This window comes from Paralichthys olivaceus, chromosome 13 (assembly GCF_024713975.1).
Source record: "Paralichthys olivaceus isolate ysfri-2021 chromosome 13, ASM2471397v2, whole genome shotgun sequence".
NCBI classification, from domain to species: domain Eukaryota; kingdom Metazoa; phylum Chordata; class Actinopteri; order Pleuronectiformes; family Paralichthyidae; genus Paralichthys; species Paralichthys olivaceus.
The window spans coordinates 3059764-3080790 of NC_091105.1; the positions used below are offsets into that span (position 1 = coordinate 3059764).

The 21027-nt window shown below is 43.7% G+C and overlaps 3 protein-coding genes across 3 annotated transcripts; 1 reads left to right on the top strand and 2 right to left on the bottom strand.

Annotated features, from left to right (window-relative positions):
- Positions 1-10: 10 nt before the first annotated feature.
- On the bottom strand, positions 11-1107 carry LOC109639788 (protachykinin). Its single transcript, XM_020103436.2, has 5 exons — positions 872-1107; positions 530-632; positions 418-441; positions 270-326; positions 11-182 (listed from the first exon to the last, which is right to left on the bottom strand). The coding sequence occupies exons 1-5, from the start codon at positions 965-967 to the stop codon at positions 145-147; spliced, it is 318 nt and encodes a 105-aa protein (XP_019958995.1). The 5' UTR covers positions 968-1107; the 3' UTR covers positions 11-144.
- Positions 1108-1737: 630 nt separating this feature from the next.
- Positions 1738-7806, top strand: LOC109639771 (uncharacterized). Its single transcript, XM_069537691.1, has 12 exons — positions 1738-2407; positions 3155-3294; positions 3438-3613; positions 4060-4220; positions 4469-4609; positions 5085-5206; positions 5281-5449; positions 5619-5764; positions 6463-6587; positions 6665-6791; positions 7074-7207; positions 7583-7806. Exons 1-12 carry the CDS (start codon positions 1938-1940, stop codon positions 7706-7708), a joined length of 2037 nt encoding a protein of 678 aa, XP_069393792.1. The 5' UTR covers positions 1738-1937; the 3' UTR covers positions 7709-7806.
- A 405-nt stretch (positions 7807-8211) lies between these two features.
- col28a1b (collagen, type XXVIII, alpha 1b) lies at positions 8212-21027 on the bottom strand. The gene is made up of 35 exons (XM_020103411.2): positions 20589-21027; positions 20073-20219; positions 18865-19427; positions 18183-18203; positions 18035-18094; positions 17809-17862; positions 17673-17717; positions 17554-17580; positions 17406-17450; positions 17287-17331; positions 16600-16653; positions 15367-15435; positions 15007-15075; positions 14802-14870; positions 14431-14499; positions 13809-13877; positions 13655-13723; positions 13338-13406; positions 13096-13167; positions 12915-12983; positions 12736-12807; positions 12401-12469; positions 12247-12315; positions 12097-12165; positions 11942-12010; positions 11635-11703; positions 11478-11546; positions 11270-11338; positions 10971-11051; positions 10852-10887; positions 10584-10620; positions 9941-10495; positions 9646-9830; positions 9212-9497; positions 8212-9011 (listed from the first exon to the last, which is right to left on the bottom strand). Exons 2-35 carry the CDS (start codon positions 20209-20211, stop codon positions 8839-8841), a joined length of 3585 nt encoding a protein of 1194 aa, XP_019958970.2. The 5' UTR covers positions 20212-20219; positions 20589-21027; the 3' UTR covers positions 8212-8838.

The window sequence follows — 21027 nt, forward strand, 5'->3', positions numbered from 1 at the left end:
ACATTATTCTGCCACTAGATGTCACTGGTTGCTCACAGTGTCACACTCAACTATTCAACGAGACATTTTCATGAAACAAACTCAAAACACAAACTTCACGTTGTTGATCTGAGATGAACAAGTAGAGAAACAGATGTTTTCTCCTCAGTAATCCTCGCTCCTCTGTGCAGCTCCCATGAATCCTGCAGGGATGAAGTCAGCTGTTACCAGGCAGACTTCCACTGACATGACACCTGTTTTTTTTCTGAGGCAGTTGAATAAAATCATACCTTCATCCTCGAAGCTCCTTTTCCCCATCAGACCCACGAAAGTTTGAAATTTGTGTCCTAGGAATGAAAACAAGCGACTTCGGTCAAATGTGCATCTCACTGAAAAATCTAAAAAGATGCAGAATGTTATATTGAATTGGCTGCTTACGTTTACGTGCTGGCTGAATTTTTCCTGTTTATATGAAGGGAATACATCAATGATCTGTCTCATTATACCTGAACATAAATAGTTTATACATTTATATGGAATTAAATATTACCTGAGTCTTTCTTCCCCATGAGCCCGAGATACTGACGTGGTCCTGGTTTTCTGATCAGTCTCACAAACACATCTTGAATGACTTCAGAGTTTGGCCATTTGTTCTTCAATGACACAAACGATGCAGAACAGAAACTGATTATTACAAATATTGTTTTATTCAAAGCAAAGAGTAAAGTAAATCATCTGTCCAAGAGGCTTTAAACCAAAAAGACAATGGACAATTGTTGTGTCTCTACCAGACTTTACCATCCTGAAATCTTTGAGGAACAGCTCATAGCATGAATAACAATATTCTTATCGGTTGTGAATTCTAATAAACGCACAGATGTTGGAGTCTCACCTCTTCTCTGCCTCCTCTCCAGTTGTCCACATCTTGACAGACAACATTTGTCAGCAGCAGCAGCACGAGTATCAGAACAAGTTTCACCATCTCCATCACTGCAAAACGTGCGTAAAATCACTCTGCATGAAAAATATCAAACGCTGAATCCGTTTAGCCTGAGCAAGATAAATAGATGTGCAGGTGGTTTCCACGTTGGGACCTTTCTTCAATGTCGAGAGAGAGAACGAGGAGAACAGCGCGTCTTCTCTGAGGGTGCGCCACAGGGACGCTCATTGTGCGCTTTTACGCACAGCTGGAGTGGATGATGTGGATCGGTGATCGTCTCGGGCAATTATCCAGTGACTCACAGGACTTCATGTATGAAGATGTGTTATAATGAGTTTAAGGACCGCGGAAGATTATCCAGGAGTTTCTGAAGCAGCTGCGGGGGAACAATGTGACGTTTTACCATTTGTGCCCAGTGTCAACCCTTTGGACGAGTAATTCCAGAATCAGATCCCTCAGTAAAATATTTAATTACAAGTAAAACTACAGCTTCAAATCACCAGGATCAAACATTACACTTATACAGATATTCATTTTATTTCTGTTCTTAAATCTTTGAGTTATTTTCAGTCACTTCTTTTAGTAATTCATCTTATTTGCTCTTTTTTAATTGTTCATCATTGAGTCAAATGTGTTATTATTAACACATATCATCATTATTGTTATAATTATTCTTACATAATATCTGAGTTTATTCATTAGGATAAAGATAAATAAACTTAATAACCAGTATAATGGCAGCTGGGGGCCAGTAGGGGCCCAACAACATCATTTGCATCCGCTCTGTGGACGGTTTGCGCTTTTTTATTTGAAGCTGCATGTCCCACCGCGGCCGCCGTAGTTAGCAGTAGTAGATAGTTCCCCTTGCTCGGCTGAGCGAGACGAGGATTCAGGAAGTTGTTGAAAAGCTGCTGAAGCATTTGAGATGAAGATATTTTAAAAAGAATCAAACTTTAAAACAAATGCTGCGACTTTTCTGAGCGTGGTGAGTTCACGGCCCCGCGCTGTGCACAGGATCATGTCTGCGGTGCGTTCAGGCTCCGCTCTGCTGTGCCTGTTTGTTGTGGTGACAGCTCATGTGACTGGAGTTCATGTGGGGAGACCGAGGCAGAGGATGAGCCTGGCCGAGGATGAGCACCAGCCCCCGGACTCCACAGACCACACGGAGTCGCTGAGGTCCAGAAAACCCTCCGGTCCGCGGGTCTCCGACGGGCCCGAGCCGGGGGACCTCGCTGCCGCGTTCAGGGTCCCGACTCTGGCCGGAGAGTTTTCCTACGAGCCCGGAGCAGTGGGGGGGAGCGTGGTGATCCACGCCTTCACCAACAGGTCCGGGTTTCTGGAGAGTCTCTGGGCCTCCGAATCGTCCCTGCTCAGCCTGGTGGGGGAGCTGCCGGCCCGGGCTCAGGTCCTGTTCCTGTCCCTGGATGACTCCGCCGTGTCCGATGCTCTGTGGATGAGGGAGCAGCTGCAGCGGGCCGCCGGCCACAGGTGACCCGGGGGAGGAGACCCAGGGCTGGGGGCCAAACAAGCTGCTGCTTCTCCTCTCTGTGGACCACATGAAGTATTTAAGATAGTATTATAAAGTATACTCTATCAGGATACATCTCTGTGGACCACATGAAGTATTTAAGATAGTATTATAAAGTATACTCTATCAGGATACATCTCTGTGGACCACATGAAGTATTTAAGACAGTATTATAAAGTATACTCTATCAGGATACATCTCTGTGGACCACATGAAGTATTTAAGATAGTATTATAAAGTATACTCTATCAGGATACATCTCTGTGGACCACATGAAGTATTTAAGATAGTATTATAAAGTATACTCTATCAGGATACATCTCTGTGGACCACATGAAGTATTTAAGATAGTATTATAAAGTATACTCTATCAGGATACATCTCTGTGGACCACATGAAGTATTTAAGATAGTTTTATAAAGTATACTGTATCAGGATACATCTCTGTGGACCACATGAAGTATTTAAGATAGTTTTATAAAGTATATTTTAAACTACAATCTTTAAATACTATATTAGGCTACAGCTGATTCCAAAATAATCATCAATAACATCATCTCTATTGACCGGCGGAAGTATCTGAAGTATTTAAGATAAAATTCTACAGTACTTTTTTATTTCTTTCTAACTATTGTGGACATAAAACATGAGCAGAATCCTGTCCTCTGGCGTCTCACCCCTCGTGTCTCTCCTGCTCGTGTCCGCAGTAAGAAGGAGGTTCTGTCCAGACTTCACTTTTCTCCGGTGCCGGTCTTCGCTCTGGGAAACTGGATCCCTAAAGTGCTCTACTACTGGAGCTGCACGGGACGCAACTGTGGCCTCTCACAGGCCGTCTTCACCTCCGAGGGTAAGAACTCAACATGGACAGAAGCGAGTCTGTGGCTTCCTGTTGTCTGACTCTCTTGTTGAGACAAAGACGGTCGGGCAGATATATATATATATAACTGCTTTGTGCACAAATGTGAAATCATTCTTTTTCCGTCCTCACAGGATGGAACATGCCAATAATCATCAAGCGCCTGGATGCCAGGTACGACTGGCTCATGGGACATTGGGATCAGAGGTCGTATCGACTGACTGATGCAGGAAACGGATGTGATCCCTCCTCGTCTGTGGCCGGCGCTGTGGCCTGGGTGTCTGAGGGCGGCTGCTCCTTCTTCACTAAGGTCTGTGATGTGAAGGTTCAGCCAAATAATATCGAGCAACCACCGTTCACCATGGTTCTTTATTTTTCCTCATTTATTGAAAACTTCTATATTTTTATATTATTTTATCATCAATTTCATGTACAAAGAGTTTTTATAAAAGATTTTATTTTGCAAATTACACATTCAGGTTTTTTTTTAGGCAGCAACAAATAATCTTTTTTCCATTATTGATGAATCTACATTTTTTTTAATCAATTGTTTTGTCAATAAAATGTTAAAATATCAAGTTAACGATGACGTAAAAATGATCAGAAGCTGAAACCAACGAACATTTGACATTTTTGCTTAAATAAATGACTTAAACTGTGAAATGATGTCACCCCCCCCCGATGACTCTCATGTTTTTAAAACACTGAAACATGAATTCTTCACCATCAGACCCGTGTTGCTGTTTCTCCTTCCAGGTGCAGTCCATGGCCAAATCCAACGCCTCTGGTGTGCTCGTCTACGCCCTCCCTGGAAACCCGATCCAGGACATGAACTGTGTTGAGGATGAATGTTATTCGCCTCTGAACATCCCAGCTGCCATGGTGCACCTGGAGCTTTCGGTGGCTCAGGCGCTCCGGTAAGAGCGGCTCACTGTCGGGATTAAACCCCCCCAGATGTTGATGCTTAACTCCCCTCTTCATAGATTAACTGTTCTTTTTAAAAGGTTAAAGTAGAGATTCTCTCAAGCCTGAGTGAAAGCTATCATCTCTACAGACTGAAAGTCTCTCGAGACATTTTATTGGTTATTTGATTTTAACTTAATTGTACTTTTCAAGTTGAATCATGTGCTTTTGTTTTGTTTATAACGCTTCATTTGTTTTGTAGGTTTGGACAGAAGGTCGTTGTGTCCTTCCAGAACACTCCATCTCCAAACTTCTTCATCGGTATCAACCAACAGGGGGCGCTGGCTGAGATGGGCTGGTTTCTTTACCCCACGTTCAGCTTCATCAACTGGCAGGCGCAGTGGTGAGAGTCTGACGGAAGATTTATCTGTCGAAGAGGGAAATAACCTGAGCTGTGATGCAGGGCTGTTCACTGTGTCACTAATATTTAAATAAAATGAACTGCAGATGAACAAAATCCTATTTCTTTATTCGGAAAATATTTCTCATTTATTAAAAAAATAGAATAATTTATATCAAAACTAAATATTTTGTTGTGCAGTATAGTAGCTTTTAATCATTTGGGTCATGGTAGATTGTGAAAGACCAAATGATAAAGACGAATACAAAAGATATTTGCAGGATTGTCCAAATGTATTAAATGCAGTTTTTTTACACATAAAAACGGACAAAAATAGTAAAAATAATCCTTAATAATGATTCAGATTATTTGAATTATGCACATTACCGTCATAAAAACTTCTCCTCCGACTGAATTAGTTTTAAAAGTTTACCTACATGTATGTGAAATGTATTTTTTACATGTCTTCCCTCCGCAGGTTTGATTTCTATGCAGATCTTCAGAACAAACTTCAAACTCCTGCCAAGGTTGTTTCTGTCTTCGACAAAGTCCAGATGCAGGGAGACAAAGGAGCGGTGGCGGCAGTCGACTTGCCGTTAGGTGATTTAAAAGTAAAATGTAAAAAACAACTTGGTGACACGTGGACGGATTTTGAACGTTGTGTTTTGCTGCAGGCTCGTTGGACTTTAACAAACTGGAGCTGGATGCGTCTCTGTCGTGTCCCGGCAGGAGAGACTCGTCCTGCGCTCAGTGGGATCACACGGTGCAGCTGTTCGTCTGCTGCGATCACCTCAGTCCGTACTGCAACATGGAGCTGAGCCGATGGATCACTGCCTTCCGCAGGTTCGATGCCGACATAGATGTTGCACTTTGCGATTCAGTAAAGTTTGACTTCACCCCGCTCTTATTCCACACAGGATTAAAAATTACTGTGAATGTGTCTTTCTGGGTAACTGAGCCGGATCCGGTGGTTTTATCTGATACACGTGATATGGTTGTGTTGTTTCGACAGAGGTATCGGTCGCTGGCTCACAGATGTGTCTCCCCTCATCCCACTGCTGGACAGCAACAGATGCACCTTCACCATGAAGACGGTGCCGTGGGCGATGCCTTGGATCGTTTCCCTCAATCTGAGATTCAGCATCAGCAATCAGACAGGTTGGAATCCTGAGAGTTTGTCATGACAAAGTTAAATTAATTCAAATTCTTTAATCACAGAACATTTAAAACATATTCAACACTGAGTTCAGGCTCTTGTACTGAACAATATGATGTAACAGAGTTAGAAGATGAGCATGTTAAGCTAAAACTGTGCATCTCTGTAATGCTTGTAACTCACTGTGGACACCAACAGTGGATGAAGTCTCCCTCTGTGAGGACAGAGACATTTTACTGAAATAACGACACCTCACAACATTTTCTGTTACTGGGGGATTTTCCGTAAAAGCAGGAATTTCCCTGAAAGAGGGAACAGAGTGTAAATATTTCCTGGAACTCGTCTGGAACAAGGACACTCAGAAACAAATACATAAAAAAAATCAAACACATATTCTATGACTTCAAATGAGTCCGTTTTTGTGAGTTTGATGCTTAAACTGGACTATTAAAGTCAAAATGTAAGAAATAATTATTTGTGTTTGTGTAAAACTATTTTATAACTAATGATTATTTTCATTATTGATTAAAAGGGAGATTATTCCTATTATTAATCAATCAATTAATTTACCTCATGTTGCAATATTTTGTCAAAATAAAATGATTTGAATTAGAAATTAAATTAAAATTAAATCTCAGTATTGTTGTTTCTGGTTAATTAACAAACTCATTTCTTCACCTTTGTCTCTTTGGCGACACAGGTAACCACACAGAGAAGCTCCGCCCCTTCAGAGTGATGTCACTGTACAGCGGCGGGACCTTCGACAAAGACTACAACAAGAGATTCCAGCCAATCAAATTCCCCGTCCCTCCCTCGGCCATGAAGGTAACAGATCCGTCAGTGACTGTCGAGCGGTGCCTCTCCTCTGCGCAGCGTCTCAGCAGCCGTGTGTCTGTTCTCAGGTGGAGCTCTACGCCGTCATCACGGGTCATGGCAGCGACGAGAACGGCTGCGGAGAATTCTGCGTCACCTCCCACCACTTCTTAATAAACGCCGTGTTCAACAACACTCGCATATTTGACTCTGCAGGTGAGGACACGTCTGATCTCAGCCGCTGTTGTGTAGCTGTCCGTCTCGTCATCTTCGTCCGAGACGTAACTGTCATTAATCTCTCGTTTACTTTTTCATTTCATCTTTGAGTCTCTTGAAGTCAGAAAATAGAGACTTAGAGTTCTTAGAGTTGATGTTTTAAAATTCTTTGTTTTTTAAAGCCAACGGTCTAAAAACATTTATTTTCTATTTACAAAACTGTAAAAGAGACATTTCATCGTTTGGCATCTTTTTTTTTTATTTCTGTCGTGGATCCACCAGGAACAGCTCTGGGCTGCGCCATGCGAGTGAGAGAGGGGGCGGTACCAAACGAACATGGGACGTGGCTGTACGGGCGAGCAGGCTGGTGTGACGGACTCCAGGTCAACCCCTGGAGGACAGATATCACCAAACAGGTCGGTCGTCCCAACACGAGTCCGACTCACCAGGAAGTCATAACTCAAAGTCCGACTGAAGTCTGTGAAGGAAGCTCGTTAGAATAATTCGGACCAGAGAGATTCTTGATGTTATCACAACGTGTTTCTCTTCTGGTCTCAGCTGACATGTGCAGCTCAGGTTGACTGTCTTGAGAGACATTCTCTGGAGTTTGTCTTTCACATGTAAAGAGGCAGCAGGAGATCGTCCAGGTTGGACATTTGCGTTCCCACATGCAGCCCCTCTGGAACCTTTCAGGAAAATGTCCAGACTTCGGTGCATGTTTTAAATAATTATCAGGAGCATTTCTTTACTACACTGTAGTAAATCCTGTCTCTGTCTCTGTCCTCTTTCAGTTGGACTTGAGCGGATCTGAATCCAACACAGTCGTCTACTTCGGTTTGTTCGACGGGCAGGATCCTCATCCCTCTCAGCAACCAGGATACATCATCATGTCGTCTTTTCTCGTCTTCTACAAATGACGCCGCTTCTTACACGTTGTTCTGCTCTAATGATTCTGATCATCATACTGAATGTACAATCGAGTCGAAGATTAAATTTCTATTTTCCTACCGCTTCACCGTTGTCTGGTTCATGAACTTACACAGGAGGCAGCGCTGGTGCAAAGTATCTCCCGCCACGCTCGCCCAGCACCACCGGCCATTTGCATTTTGCTCAAGATGTCGCGAGCCGAGGTCAACAAGAAGACGCCTCGCGGCCGAACAGACGCTCTGTGCTGAAGATGCTTTGTTCTGAGAGCAGCCTCTCGTCACTAATTACACGTAATCAAGTCCAACTTGAAACTTTGAGGTGAAGGAAGCGTTTCTCGGTGACTCATCAGTCTGTTGTGCTAAATTCGACAGCATGAGCTCTGCCTCTTTCAGGCCTTTTCTTCTTTTCTTATATACGACCCTGTTTTTGTGAGATCGGGGGAACTGCGGAAATAGAAAATGATCAGGAAGTTCAAACTGCTGCAAAACAAAACTACAAAACCTATATTTGCTTTATTTAATTTTCCTTTAATGACATTACACATTATCAAAAAATTAAGACATTAAGTAAAAAAAAAATACATTATTGAATTATACAAAATGGTTACTCTTCTGAATAGAAATGTTAGTGGTTAAAAAGTTTAGTTTTATTTTACACAACTGCTCAACACATTAACTTTTTCACACTATTAATACAAAAAAACCTAAAGATTTATCTTTGGCTAATTTTATTGAAAGGAGACGTTCTGCCCATAATTAGGTTCATGATCGTAATCAGTGTTATCACTTGAAAAGGTTTAAATTCTCTAATGTTCAGAAAACATCACTTTCCTTATACTCATCGCTGCAGCTCCTCTCATCAGCCTCTGTCTCGAACACTTGGTTCGAGCTCCTGTCTCTTTAAAGCCAAACTACTCACGAGGTTTTTGTCCCTTTACCATTTAACACTTGGGCCTTTTTAACTTTACAGATATTTTACATACACAGAAAAAAAGCTTTACAACACACTAGTGGAGAGAAAACTGAAATGCATTTGTACCGTTCACTATCACTGATCACTATCTTTGTCGGAGGAGCTGCGGTGAACTTGGTTAAAGTTCGTTAGTGAACGTGTCGTCGTGTTAGACCTTGACGCAGGTTTCTTTGCAGCTCTTCTCGCTCTCAAACTTGTTGTTGTTTCCCCGACAACCTCCGAACCAGAACTGAGCGCAGGAATTGGCGTTGGCGTCGTAGTACCACCTCACCACGTAGTCTCGGCACGGGCCCGGGTCCAGGACCTGGCTGCACCGCTCCGCTGGAGACGAAGGGAAAAGCGTCAAACTTCAATATAAGAGTGAGCGGCTGATTTATTTTTTCCACATTTCATTCAAATACTTTGACCTTTTGTCTGAACATGCTCACGTCGGAAAATCTTTTTGAGAATGTTCATATCTAGATTATTGATGTTTATATATATATATATATATATATATATATATATCAACTATTATTTACCTGATACGCCTGTGTCGGAGGTCACCAGCGGGGGAGTCTGTGGTGACGGCAGTGGTATCTTCTCCTCGGGCTTCAGAGTGGGACCGGCGGGCCCGACGGCTCCGTTCGTCTCCACTCGGATTGAGGGGTCCTTCACCTCAAACCGAGGGAGGAGCTCTGTCACTGGTCTGAAAGGCTCCCAGTCGAAGAACGGAAACCTCTGGGCTTCTGTGGGGGTCCTGGCGTCCGGCTTGGGTCTCTGCGGAGAGACGGACTCTCTGTCGAGCTGAGAGCCTGGAGGGCCGGGCTGTAACAGAGGAGAGGGGCTTTTCATCTACTGAACATGAGACAGGAGTTTATCTCCACATGTGGCTGTAGAGGGCGCTGTTCTCCAGTAGAAGTTACGCAGTGTTACTTTAAGGTTTAAAAAGTTGCACAGTGTTTTTTCTCCTCACCGCTATCTGAACTCTCCTGGGGTCTCCTGTGAAGGTGGGCGTGTCCGTGTCCGTCCTGTGCGGGGGCTGGCGGACGTTCCCAGATGTCTCAGGGACTCCTGGAGGATGTCCCGAGCTCGGGATGGAGCTGAACAAATGGCTCTCTCTGTCTTCACAGATACGACTCAGCAGTTTCTTTTCAAGAGCTGAAACACCAAGAGAACGTGATGGTAAATGTACAGATGATGGTAAAATATAAGAGTGAACCAACCCCTGAATCTGTAGAATCATACTGTGTGATCACTGGACTTGTCACCTGTCAGAGTCTTGAATTCATCGATCAGGTACACGTGTTCGCTGTCGGGGTCGGAGGCCATGAGGCTGAGCTCCTTCTTGAACTCCTGGTACAGGGGGTCGCTCTGGTTCACCACCCCGACCACAAACGTCTCGATGTTACTCCCCTGAGCTTCTGCCACGGCCCTCTCCAGCGGGACCGAGTCCCTCTTATCAGCCTGACCGTCTGTGATGACGATGGCCACCTTCCTCACGCCTGCCCGCGCCCCCCTGAACACCTGGTTGGCCTGCTGGATGGCGCTGCCGGTGAAAGTGCCCTCGCCCATGTAGGTCATTGAGCGCACCGCAGACTTGATCTGGTCAGGGGTGGCCACCTGCTCCAGGCTGACCACCACCGTGTTGATGTGGCTGTAGAGGACCACGCCGACTCGCGTGGTGTCTCGGCCGACCGAGGCCCGGTCGATCAGGGCGTTCACAAAGTCTTTGATCACGTTGAAGTTGTCGGGGCCGACGCTCTCTGAGCTGTCAATCACAAAGACCAGCTCCAAGGGGGTTTGACGGCAGGTCACTCCACAACCTGCGGACACAGACAGACGCAGTTTATTATCACTTTAAATAACTGAGAATCATTTGAATGTGAGGAAATTCAATGATTGATGACTTACTGCATATGGATCTCACGATTCTGATGATTTCTTCCCTCTGTGAAAGACATTTTTAGAGCTGGTTCATTACTGATCCATGACTTTTATTATAAGGCTGCAACATATATGAACATTCTCCCAACGGATGAATGAATCCACAATCCCAGAGACTAATGTAAGAGCTTCAAATCTTTTTTCTCCAAAGAAGAGTCCAAATTCAACTAATATAAAACCGTCTAAATAAGTACATTCTAATATTTCACTTTAGTGAGCGATGTCTGTCACTCACTGTAAGTCCAGGCTCTCCCTTCTGTCCCGCTCTGCCCTGTGATGTGAAAGAACCAGTTATTTATGACATATTTTCTGTATATTTCCCAAAATAATAGCAATTTTTTAAAAGTCCAGTACCAAAGGTCCGACGGATCCTGGTTTTCCAGCTTCCCCTCTGTCTCCCCCTTTGCCCTTCTCACCTCGGAGGCCTCGGTCCCCCTGAGGGAGGAAGAGAACAGAAATCATGTCGGCCTAACTTTTAAAAGTCCTCTCAATCAGAATCCCTGTGGATACACACATACTTGTAAAATTTTATTTTTCAAATGCTGAAAATCACTTTTCAATTTTGTTTCAAGCAACTAGTGAACTTATGGTTAGAGTCTAAAATAATAATAATATTTATCACTTATTAATATTTTCGTAAAAACTGTTGTTACCTTGCTCCCCTGCAGACCCTGTCCAGGAGGACCCTTGGGGCCGGGGACCCCCTGAAATCCAGGCTCCCCCTGGAAACATCGAGCAGAGAGAACTTATAAAACAAGATGAAACTAATAGAAGGTACATGTCACCTCATCCGTCTCGTAGCACACATGTCTGGGTTTTTCAGCCCATACGCTGAAAGCAGAGGACAGGTGACCGCGGTACCTTTTGTCCTTGGATTCCCTCTCCAGTTAACCCCTGTGGACCTGCTTGTCCCATCTGACCAGCTGAACCCTGCAGGACAGAAAACAACTGTTTCTGAAGAAACGTACGATTTCTTTACAGTGTTACATGCATGTCGTTGTTTTAGAGGACTTGTTACCTTAGGACCAATCAGACCGATTCCTGGAGGCCCTGCAGGCCCAGAGGGTCCCGGCAATCCTCTGTCCCCCTGTGCATAAGTTGTTATATGTTTATGATGTTTGTTAATATCTGAAGAATGATCATATCAGAACAGATCGGACAGACGGAACAATCCTGCATACAAGTGTCGAGTTGTTATTATCGAAATATAAAAGAAAAAAGGAAGTGGTCTGACATAGTTTAACTTCCCTATAGACTGTCAAATAAACACTTCCATGATCATCTCATTACAAAGATGACACATTTAATTATTCTGGTTTTCTTACCTTTGGTCCTGGTAAACCGACGCCCTCTGCTCCGGTCTCTCCCATCAACCCAGGAGGCCCCGGAAGTCCCTGAGACACAGTTTTAAAAAAATGACACGGTGTTGATAATAAGATAGAAAGTGATGACGGAGGCTGTACTGTGGGTTGAGACTCACTGGAAGACCGGGGAAGCCGTCACTGTTTAGTCCAGGGGAACCAGCCGGTCCTGGTGTTCCTCTGTCACCCTGCAGATCAAAACACAGCTCTTATTTATTCACTGTCAGGGAATCTGAGGCCCTGTTCACTGAACGAGGTCGGAGACTCACCTTGGGTCCAGTTAAACCGATCCCTGGTTCTCCCACGGCTCCAGCTGGACCCTGTGGACCCGGTTCTCCCTGACAAATCAAATAAAGTCAATGAATTAACCAAACCTTGTTGCTGTCTGTCAGTTGAAGCTGTTTTTGTTTCTGCTCCCCTCACCTTGGCTCCAGGTATCCCTCTCCCTGGAGGTCCAGTTGAACCCGCTCTCCCAGTAAAACCTGGTTCCCCCTGGAAAAGAAGAAGATGAGTGTTTGATTGTCAATTTATTTGTTACATGCATTCAAATATTCCAATGAAAACATTTTCTGTGATGGATAGTGATAATCATCTTTAGTTTTGGGACTGAACTTCTGCAAATCCATTTAAATATTTTTCATCAGCGTCAAGAACAGATTCTCTCCATCTTCTTGATGATTTGCAGTTTTGGTAAATGAAAGAACATGTGGAGCAAATTCATATTGTACGTCTTAAATACTGTATGAAAATTTGCAAACCTTTGGCCCCATCGGTCCCACAGGACCAACTGCACCTGACAGACCTCTGCTCCCCCGCTCCCCTCTGTCTCCCTGCGAAACAAAATCCAAATCATCCTCTGAAATAATAATAATGACTTTCAGATGATTATTATGTGAAAAGTCAGGTATTACAAAAATTGGTTTAAAATGTCGGTCACCTTGTCTCCAGGAGCACCTTTACCTGGAGCCCCGTCAGGTCCCCTGGGGCCCGGTAACCCGAGGTCCCCCTGCCATCATTGGAGAATAAGTCAGTGGAGCATCGGACTTGTAAGAATTTTATACATATGCATTTATTTTTGTATTTAAGAGAGAGAAACAGGTTTAATACGGTGACGTTACCTTTTGTCCCGAGGTTCCATCCTCTCCTGGTTGACCTGGTATACCTGCTAACCCCTCAGCCCCCGGGTCGCCCTGAGATGATGAAGAGCGAAATAATGCTCTGGATGAAAGTTCTCAAAAAGTCGCTCTTATTGAGGGTTGTAGGGGACTTTGAGTGTTTGGGTATTTCCCATAATGACCAACTATTCATTTAAAGTGATGTCCTCTGCAGATAAGTGAACATTGGTGTTCTGATCGCTTACCTTCGGTCCTGGTTGTCCCACTCCTCTCTCGCCCGGCATACCAGGTTCACCCGTGAGTCCCTGAATCCCCTGAAGACAACGTTCACACAGACATGTTCATCCAGTCTTTCTTTTTTTCACTGTGACTGAGACTCTGATTTAAACTCCCTGGTGTTTGATTGACAGACCAGCTGCGTTTCACCCGCGTGTTTATGCGATAAAATATTCAGAGCAATTTGGAGGCAATCAGACATCGAATCATCTGAACGTCAATCACAGTATCTGCTCTCAGATAATAAAATCACCAGTTAATAGACACCACCCTCCTCGCGCATTACCTTAGGTCCTGTTATTCCGATACCTAGAGCTCCTCTGGGTCCTGTGGGTCCAACTGGGCCTTGATCCCCCTGAGAGAAGAAAGATGAAGGTGAAGTTGGATCATTTTGTTCTTTTCTAACTGAGGAGTCTGACGTGTGTTCATCCTCTTGTCACCTTTTCTCCTTGAGGTCCTGAACCAGGAGCACCGAGTGCACCCGGAATCCCAGGAGGTCCCAGGCTGCCCTGAAAACAGATTTTTATTATTTCATAAAAGTATAAAAACAAATACAAATAAACATGAACATGTTGCAGCATCAGAAGATAAAGGCTCCCAAGAGTAAAGCCAAGTCATCTTGATTGCCTCCTGGTGGCTGACTGCAGAACAGGTAAAAAAAAAACCCTGCCTCCTCCATGTTAGTGGATAGGACATTGAACAAACTAAACAGCAAAGTGCACATAAGTTTTTTTTTCACACTGATGCATGTTCATGTTTGCAGTAAGTTTGGTTTCAATGAGTTATTTTAAAAATAAAAATGAGGTGAAACGTCATGACAGCGGAGACTGACTCGTGATTGGTCGATCACTTTATTAGAAACACCACAATAATACTGGTAGAACCTCCGTTTGCGCTCTAAACAGCCAGAATCCCGTTGTTTTCTGATATTTGAAGATCATCTGAAGCTGCTGAGCTGTGGCTGCAGGATTGTATGCATCACATTACTACCACATGATTGGCTCACTGGATGATTACATGAGTTAGCAGGTGTACAAATACTTAATACTTGAGAATATTTACCTTGTCACCTTTGACCCCAACTCCAGGAAGCCCACGAACGCCTCTGGGACCCTGATGTCCTCGATCCCCCTGAAACAAAGACAGTGAACACACGTCTCTGTTCTCAGATCAGTTTCAAGCAGATTTCAAATGTCTCATTTAGACCAGTTATTTGAATTTCTCACTGTTTTGCAGTGAAAACATTATGTGGTTTGATTTTATTTGAATCAGTCAGCTCTGATTTTCACCTGAAATAAACAAATCCAAATTTACAAAATCCTTTCACCAGCACTTAGGATAAAGGCGTTAAAGGTTGTTGTGTCGTATATTACATCATATCGTATGTCACATAAATGCTTATTTGAGACGTGACATCACAACGTCCGACTCACCTTTGGTCCTGCGAACCCCTCTCCAGGTGGTCCAGGGTTTCCTTGTGCTCCAGATTGTCCTAGAGGACCCTGGGACAAACAGACAACTGTTTTATATCTGCATTTACAGGGTTTTATTTCAAAACACTTCAAGTTGAGTTGAGCTGAGTGAACTTGTTCATGTCTGACAGCCTGACGCCGCCTTTAAATAACCGGTCACACTCACTGGTAGTCCTGGTTCTCCGATCCCGACAGGACCTGTAGGACCCGGTCTTCCATCGTTACCTTTTTCACCCTGTGAGCATCAAATATAATTTATCCACATTAACACTTGAAAGTAATTTGGTAATAATCAATTGTATTTATTCAAAGCACCTTGTAGCATTTTTTATCATCTTACTTTCAGAGAAATTACATCAACGTCAAAACATATTCTGTAAAGCTTCAAACGAGCCAATGAGGAAAGATCATGAGTCGTTTTGATTGAAAATATTAGACAGCTGACAAATAATTTGATTTGAGGAAGATAATTTGACTCCAGTGATAATAAAAAATAACAATTGTAATAGTCAAATAAAAGCATCACCTTGGCTCCTGGGAATCCAATACCACGTTCCCCTTGGGCTCCGGGAACTCCCATGAATCCTCTGTCTCCCTGTGACAGATAAACATGTCAAGTATAAAACAGAAAACAAATATGATATTCTTCAGTCATATCTAATCCTCAAAGGGGATAAGAGTCATCAGCAAACTAGAGTTGACAGGAACATAAATATTTTGAACCACACGCCACGCTCCTGTTCGTCAGATCTGAGCCACGAGTGAGTCATAGCAATGCCACAAGTCAACCAATGGTGGCTGAGTTTGTATCGTGTTATTTGGACCATATTCACCATCACATGGGCGAGTTTAGGTTCTCATCCAGTTTACACCCATGTTTGCCAAAAAAAGGCCAAACATTTGTTTTGGGACATTTGGGCCACATTAGATATTTCACATGTGAGCCTCCTCCTACATCCACTTTGTGTGGAGGTGTCACATCTGCATCTGCTGATGACTCTGCCCTCAGAGTGTCTCGATGCAGGCGCATGATATAGAAAATTACACTTTACAGCCACAGTCCCATCCAGCCACATGGTAACACCAGAATCTACAATAAATGTTGACGGCAACATCCAGATTTTAAAATGATAAACTGCCGTCAAACCAACCTTTTAATGTGCAGACAAAGTAAATTTGAAAACTCAGACTTAATGAAACATTCTGTCGATTTAATCAATGAAGCCAAATGGCAGTTTAGCCTTGTGTCAACCTTTTATGCCATTTGAGAGACAAAGATTGGTGCTTTGTTCTTTATTTAAACTCGCACTTGATTAATGCGCGAACTTTTCCTGACTGTGATATAAATCACATTACATTTCCTCAGCATAAAGGCATCTTTGTTAAGAAGCAGCAGGGCCGCTCTGTGGTGGCAGACACATCTTATTAACCATCTGCACATTTTAAAGGTCGTTTTTATGTTTTGTTAAATTCACAGATGGTTGTGTGGAAAAGGGTTTTAGAATTGGGGGCAACACTGTCTACCCCAGAAACTCCTCCATCGGCACAGTGGTGAGTCGATGATGGGTGAATCTTCATTTGTGGGTGTCATGGTCATAACTGTCCAAAGTGTTAAATGTATGTTGACTTCATCTCAGTGTGATGAGGTTTTGGGCGAGCTACAATTTATGCAGCCAATCCAACTCAATGACATAAAACAGACGTGAAGATCATTAGCATCTGATATTTAAATGCTTGTGGGGCTTTTGAGGAAACTTACTTTAGGTCCCTCTGGTCCCTCAGGACCCGAGTCTCCTGCTGGTCCCACCGAACCCTGCAAAACAAATTTAAACACACGACCAGAGCAGTTCTGAATCTGTTTGATATCTAGGGCCAAAATTTGGTGTTGTATGACTTTGATCAAAACCAACCCACCACAACTGAATGAAAACTACAACATCAACATTCACGTCTTTCATGTTCTTTGATTCTCAGGCTGCGCTCGCACAATATTGAGGTTAAACTGACACTGTGCCAGTGACACAGAGGAGGAAGAGTTGGGCGGCCCAGGTCGCTGCGCTAATCCCACCACACAAAGTCTGTTCCTGCAAAAGAATAATATCCTGCAAGCCTGGATTCACTGCTTCCAATAGCCACATTAGTATCAGGATTACCCATAATCCAATATTCACATTCCATTAGTGCACAGCTGAATAAGAGACAAATTCCACTTCCATTTTTCATATTGGTCCATGAACGGACTTCTCTGATGTGCACATATGTCGTATCGTTGTGAACAGCAGCAGGCTACACGTTCATGAATGTGAGGGAAGAGGGCTGGAAGTGACCGAAAATAATAACATGAATCAAGTATCTATGGCAGTTAAGCCATAAAATGATCATAACAGACGATAACAATCTTAATTTCTTCTGTTCAATATAAGAAAACGACACACAGCCACTCTACCTGTTCTCCCTGTGAGCCTTGTGGGCCTGGAAGTCCCTCGGGTCCCTGGAAGATGAAGCTTATTTTATCAAGAGGTTAAACTCTGTGAACTTTATATATAAATATTTTAGTTATCATACAGTTTCCCCCTTCTCCCCCGGAGTGCCACAGTCTCCTCTCTCGCCCTGAAAGACAACGATAAAACACGATGAAAGACGCAGCAGGTTATTTTCTACGCTTTTTTAATCAAATTGCTTTATTCGAACGTGTTGTCGGAGCGATTCTCACCTTATTGCCCTTGTAACCTGGAAGACCCTGCGGAGGAGGAAAGAGTTTTGAAAAGATCTGCTGTAACGTGGAGGCTGCGTCATCATATTCGTGTGAAAGAGAAAAAAAAAGAGTTTCACCTCTGGACCGTCACTTCCAGGTCGGCCGTTCGTTCCAGACTCCCCCTTATTAAAAGACACCAGTTTACAATGAGCTGCAAAAGAATCCAACTCAAAGCATTTTTCTCTTTTTCTGTTTGTTTGCACGATGACTCACCCTCGCTCCTTTTACACCCGGTGGCCCTCTGAGGCCTGGGTCTCCTTTTCTACCCTGGAATTAGAAACTCAAGTTCATGTCCATTCTCGGCTGGAAGCTTTAAGACACGATAGTCTCTGTGTGTGTTCGTTATAAATAAAAACAGCCCAGACGGAATAAGTATCTTCTAATTTGGGAAATGATTATAGTTTTTACCCTTTGTTTTGTGGATTTCTTAAAAACTCACCAGACTTCCAGGAGGACCCCTCTCTCCTCTCTCACACAAACACACATGGGGTTGTGGACACTGACGCAGAGAAATACAAAGTCAGCTCAACAATTCACACTCATGAATCAGCGTTAAAGTAAATGTTGAATTGAATGGACAGACTTACTTCTTCTGATGCGACTGCAGCCTGGAAAAACAAAGAAAAGTCATTAACAGACAGGAGAGATCAATGTCCTTTTTTCAAAAATTGGTATTTGTGTTGTCTTTTGACGCAGACACTTCTTCTTTTTTTTTCAAGTGTGAAAGTGCAACGTCACACATTTCTGGAAAGCAGAATTCTGGAAAGGAATTCCAGTCGCACTGACCCTCTGCAGACATTTGACATTTCAGAGATTGTGGAAAATGCAAAGGAGGCAGGAAATCCCCCCAAACCCCGAATCTTGGGCCAGATTGTTTGTGAGTTTTTCAACATTTTCATTGATTCCTCATTTAATAATTAATGGGTCTTGATGAAAAAAAGGCTTATTTAAGAGACTGATAAGTAATTGAGTGCAGGTCCAAATAAAAAACTGGATCTAGTGAATTTAAATGTGGTTTAAAGGGGACTGCACAGTGGCTTGTGTTCTACTGAGTGACATTCTAGCAGGGTTATGAGCTTTCCATCAGATTGGATGAAAGTCGGGACATCGACCAAGAAAGAAACCATTGAATCAGTGGGTGGAGGAAAATAATTTGTTGCTGACTTTAGAGAAAAGTAAAAAAGAAGAAATAATGATAATACAGTAAAACAAAAACATCCTGTCCCTCAAATCAAAGAACAGCCATCTTCACTCGAGGCCTTTGCTCACCATCTCCTTCAGCAGCGTCTCCTCCAGCTGAGCATCAAGAAGACTCTGGACAAACTGCTGAGCCGGTGAGCTGGCAACGGCCCGGAGCTTGGCGTTGTTCTGACTCTGCTGGCCGATGTCCGATAACCCCACAGCGAAGATCTTTAGGTCGTGACCTTTGGCCTCTGCCGCAGCTGCGATCACGTCAGGGTTGCGGGGATGGTCGACCCCGTCCGTCATCAGCACGGCGACCCTGACGCTGTGTGCCGGCGTCTCCTGCACCAGCAGCTGCGAGGCGTTGGTGATGGCGTAGGTGGTGTAGGTGCCGTGGCCGATGTAGTTCATGGCGCTGACCTGACCGTGGAAAGAATCCAGGTCTTTCCAGGCGGAGAACGGCTGCTCGATGGACACGGAGCTGCTGTACTGGAGCACGGCCATTCGCACCTTCAGCGTCCAGCCTGCCACCTGCAGCATGGAGAGCCGGGTGCTGAAGCCCAGGACGAAGGCCTTCTGCTTCTCGAACAGGAGGGTTTTTGCGCTCTCAGAACTGTCCAGGATGAAGGCCACCTCCAGGGAACATGGACCTGAGGGAGGAGGACACCGGCAGATCTCCAGTCAGACTCTCAGAGTCACAATTCTGTGAAGAAAGACACGAGTATCTGGAGAAACGTCTTCTACTGAGTTTCTACCAACGTTTTTTGTCTTTCATTTCCTGATTTACAGAAAGTCGAACGACCATGACTATTGAATATATTTGAGTTTTGTTGTTACCTTGAACTCTAGAGAGAGTGTTGGACATTTTGTACTAATATGTGTTCGTTGACGTGAATAATCATCATTTCATATTGTGATAATAACACTGGAGGTGGCCAACAGTTTTCCAAATCCCAAATGCAAACAAACTTTAATTGAACTCATTCTTTTCACTCTGATGGCCACAAAATAACTTTAATTATTCCAGAAAACAGTTGTTTCCCGCTTTAATTTCACTGTGAACTTTCATCTGAACCATTCCAGGCAACAGATCCGTACCTGAGCTTTTCACTGTGAGGTTTCTTCTCCCTCTAAAGTTCTGAGAAGAAGCCAGAACGTATAAGAAACACAAACAAGTCCAACTTGTACAACTTCTGGTTGTATGGTGAGCGTCTGATCCTCCCACCTGGAGTCAGTTACACCCACAGGATCCAATGACTAACCCCCCCCCCACCAACACATTTATAAAGAATCACCGTCTCCTCCGCCATCATCGTGCAGCCTGTAGTTGCTCCTGCGTCCTGACTTTTGTCTCTGGCTCGTGGCCTCGTGTACGAGAGACAGCAGCAGGAGGCAAAGCCCCGCTCCTCTCCTCAGGTTTCCCCTCAGCAACATTTCCAGTTCTAGCAAACGAAGATTTAACAGTTTTACTTCATGTGCTGCTCTCACATCCTATGAACCACACCCAGACTGCACTTTCATAATGACAGCACTTTAATTTACTCAAATAATGGTAATGCTCCTGAGTTATAATGTATTTGATTAAAAAAAACAAACTGTAATATTTGGCTGGCAGGATAAAATAACCCACTGAAATACTAATGAGCAAGTTTTTAAAAACCTGCAAACTTTGTGTACAAGCATCTGTAGATGTAAAGAACATTCGTAATGACTTGTCTAAGCTGTTGTGCACAGATCACAGTTGTTATTCGAGCACCACAGATGAATAAATGAAGAGTACACACTGTACAGAGAATGCAAAAGTCTTTCACCTCATTTAGCTGAAGTCAGTGTCTGTGGTCCGGTCGGCTGCTGCTCTGTTGGAGACATTTCCCCCAGAATCAGGTCCCTTTGCTCCGGACTCAGATGAAGTGAGGACCCTCAGACGAGCTGATGTGCTGTGTGTGTGCAGCCGGAGGCTCTGGGGCCGCTCCAAAATTTCTGCGCTGCTCCAGCTCAGAGCTTGATGAATGGCCGAAAGGATTTTATTGTCTCTCTGCTGTTCACAGACAGTGCACAGATCCTGAGGGGAGATCACTGGCCTGGTGTCAGTAAATCACAGCAGCTAAAAGCTGAAATATAAAAAAAATCATAAAATAAAGGAATATGAAAGGAGCATCAAAGTCTCATGAGCAGATGACCTGTCTCCCTTTGTGCACAGGTTTAAGGGTTAACACAGTTTTCACTCCACCTCCCTGTTGGTGTGTTTTG

What these genes read in the sequence shown, in the direction of transcription:
- LOC109639788 (XM_020103436.2), bottom strand. Translation starts at nt 967, where the DNA reads ATGGAGATGGTGAAACTTGTTCTGATACTCGTGCTGCTGCTGCTGACA. An exon ending in GGAGAGGAGGCAGAGAAGAG is followed by an intron (nt 633 to 871) that starts GTGAGACTCCAA and finishes GTGTCATTGAAG; the next exon opens with AACAAATGGCCAAACTCTGA. An exon ending in AAGGAGCTTCGAGGATGAAG is followed by an intron (nt 183 to 269) that starts GTATGATTTTAT and finishes TCATCCCTGCAG; the next exon opens with GATTCATGGGAGCTGCACAG.
- LOC109639771 (XM_069537691.1), top strand. Translation starts at nt 1,938, where the DNA reads ATGTCTGCGGTGCGTTCAGGCTCCGCTCTGCTGTGCCTGTTTGTTGTG. An exon ending in CAGCGGGCCGCCGGCCACAG is followed by an intron (nt 2,408 to 3,154) that starts GTGACCCGGGGG and finishes TCGTGTCCGCAG; the next exon opens with TAAGAAGGAGGTTCTGTCCA. An exon ending in GGCAGTCGACTTGCCGTTAG is followed by an intron (nt 5,207 to 5,280) that starts GTGATTTAAAAG and finishes GTTTTGCTGCAG; the next exon opens with GCTCGTTGGACTTTAACAAA.
- col28a1b (XM_020103411.2), bottom strand. Translation starts at nt 20,211, where the DNA reads ATGTTGCTGAGGGGAAACCTGAGGAGAGGAGCGGGGCTTTGCCTCCTG. An exon ending in TTGGATTCCCAGGAGCCAAG is followed by an intron (nt 15,076 to 15,366) that starts GTGATGCTTTTA and finishes TGATGCTCACAG; the next exon opens with GGTGAAAAAGGTAACGATGG. An exon ending in ATGGAACCTCGGGACAAAAG is followed by an intron (nt 12,984 to 13,095) that starts GTAACGTCACCG and finishes CAATGATGGCAG; the next exon opens with GGGGACCTCGGGTTACCGGG.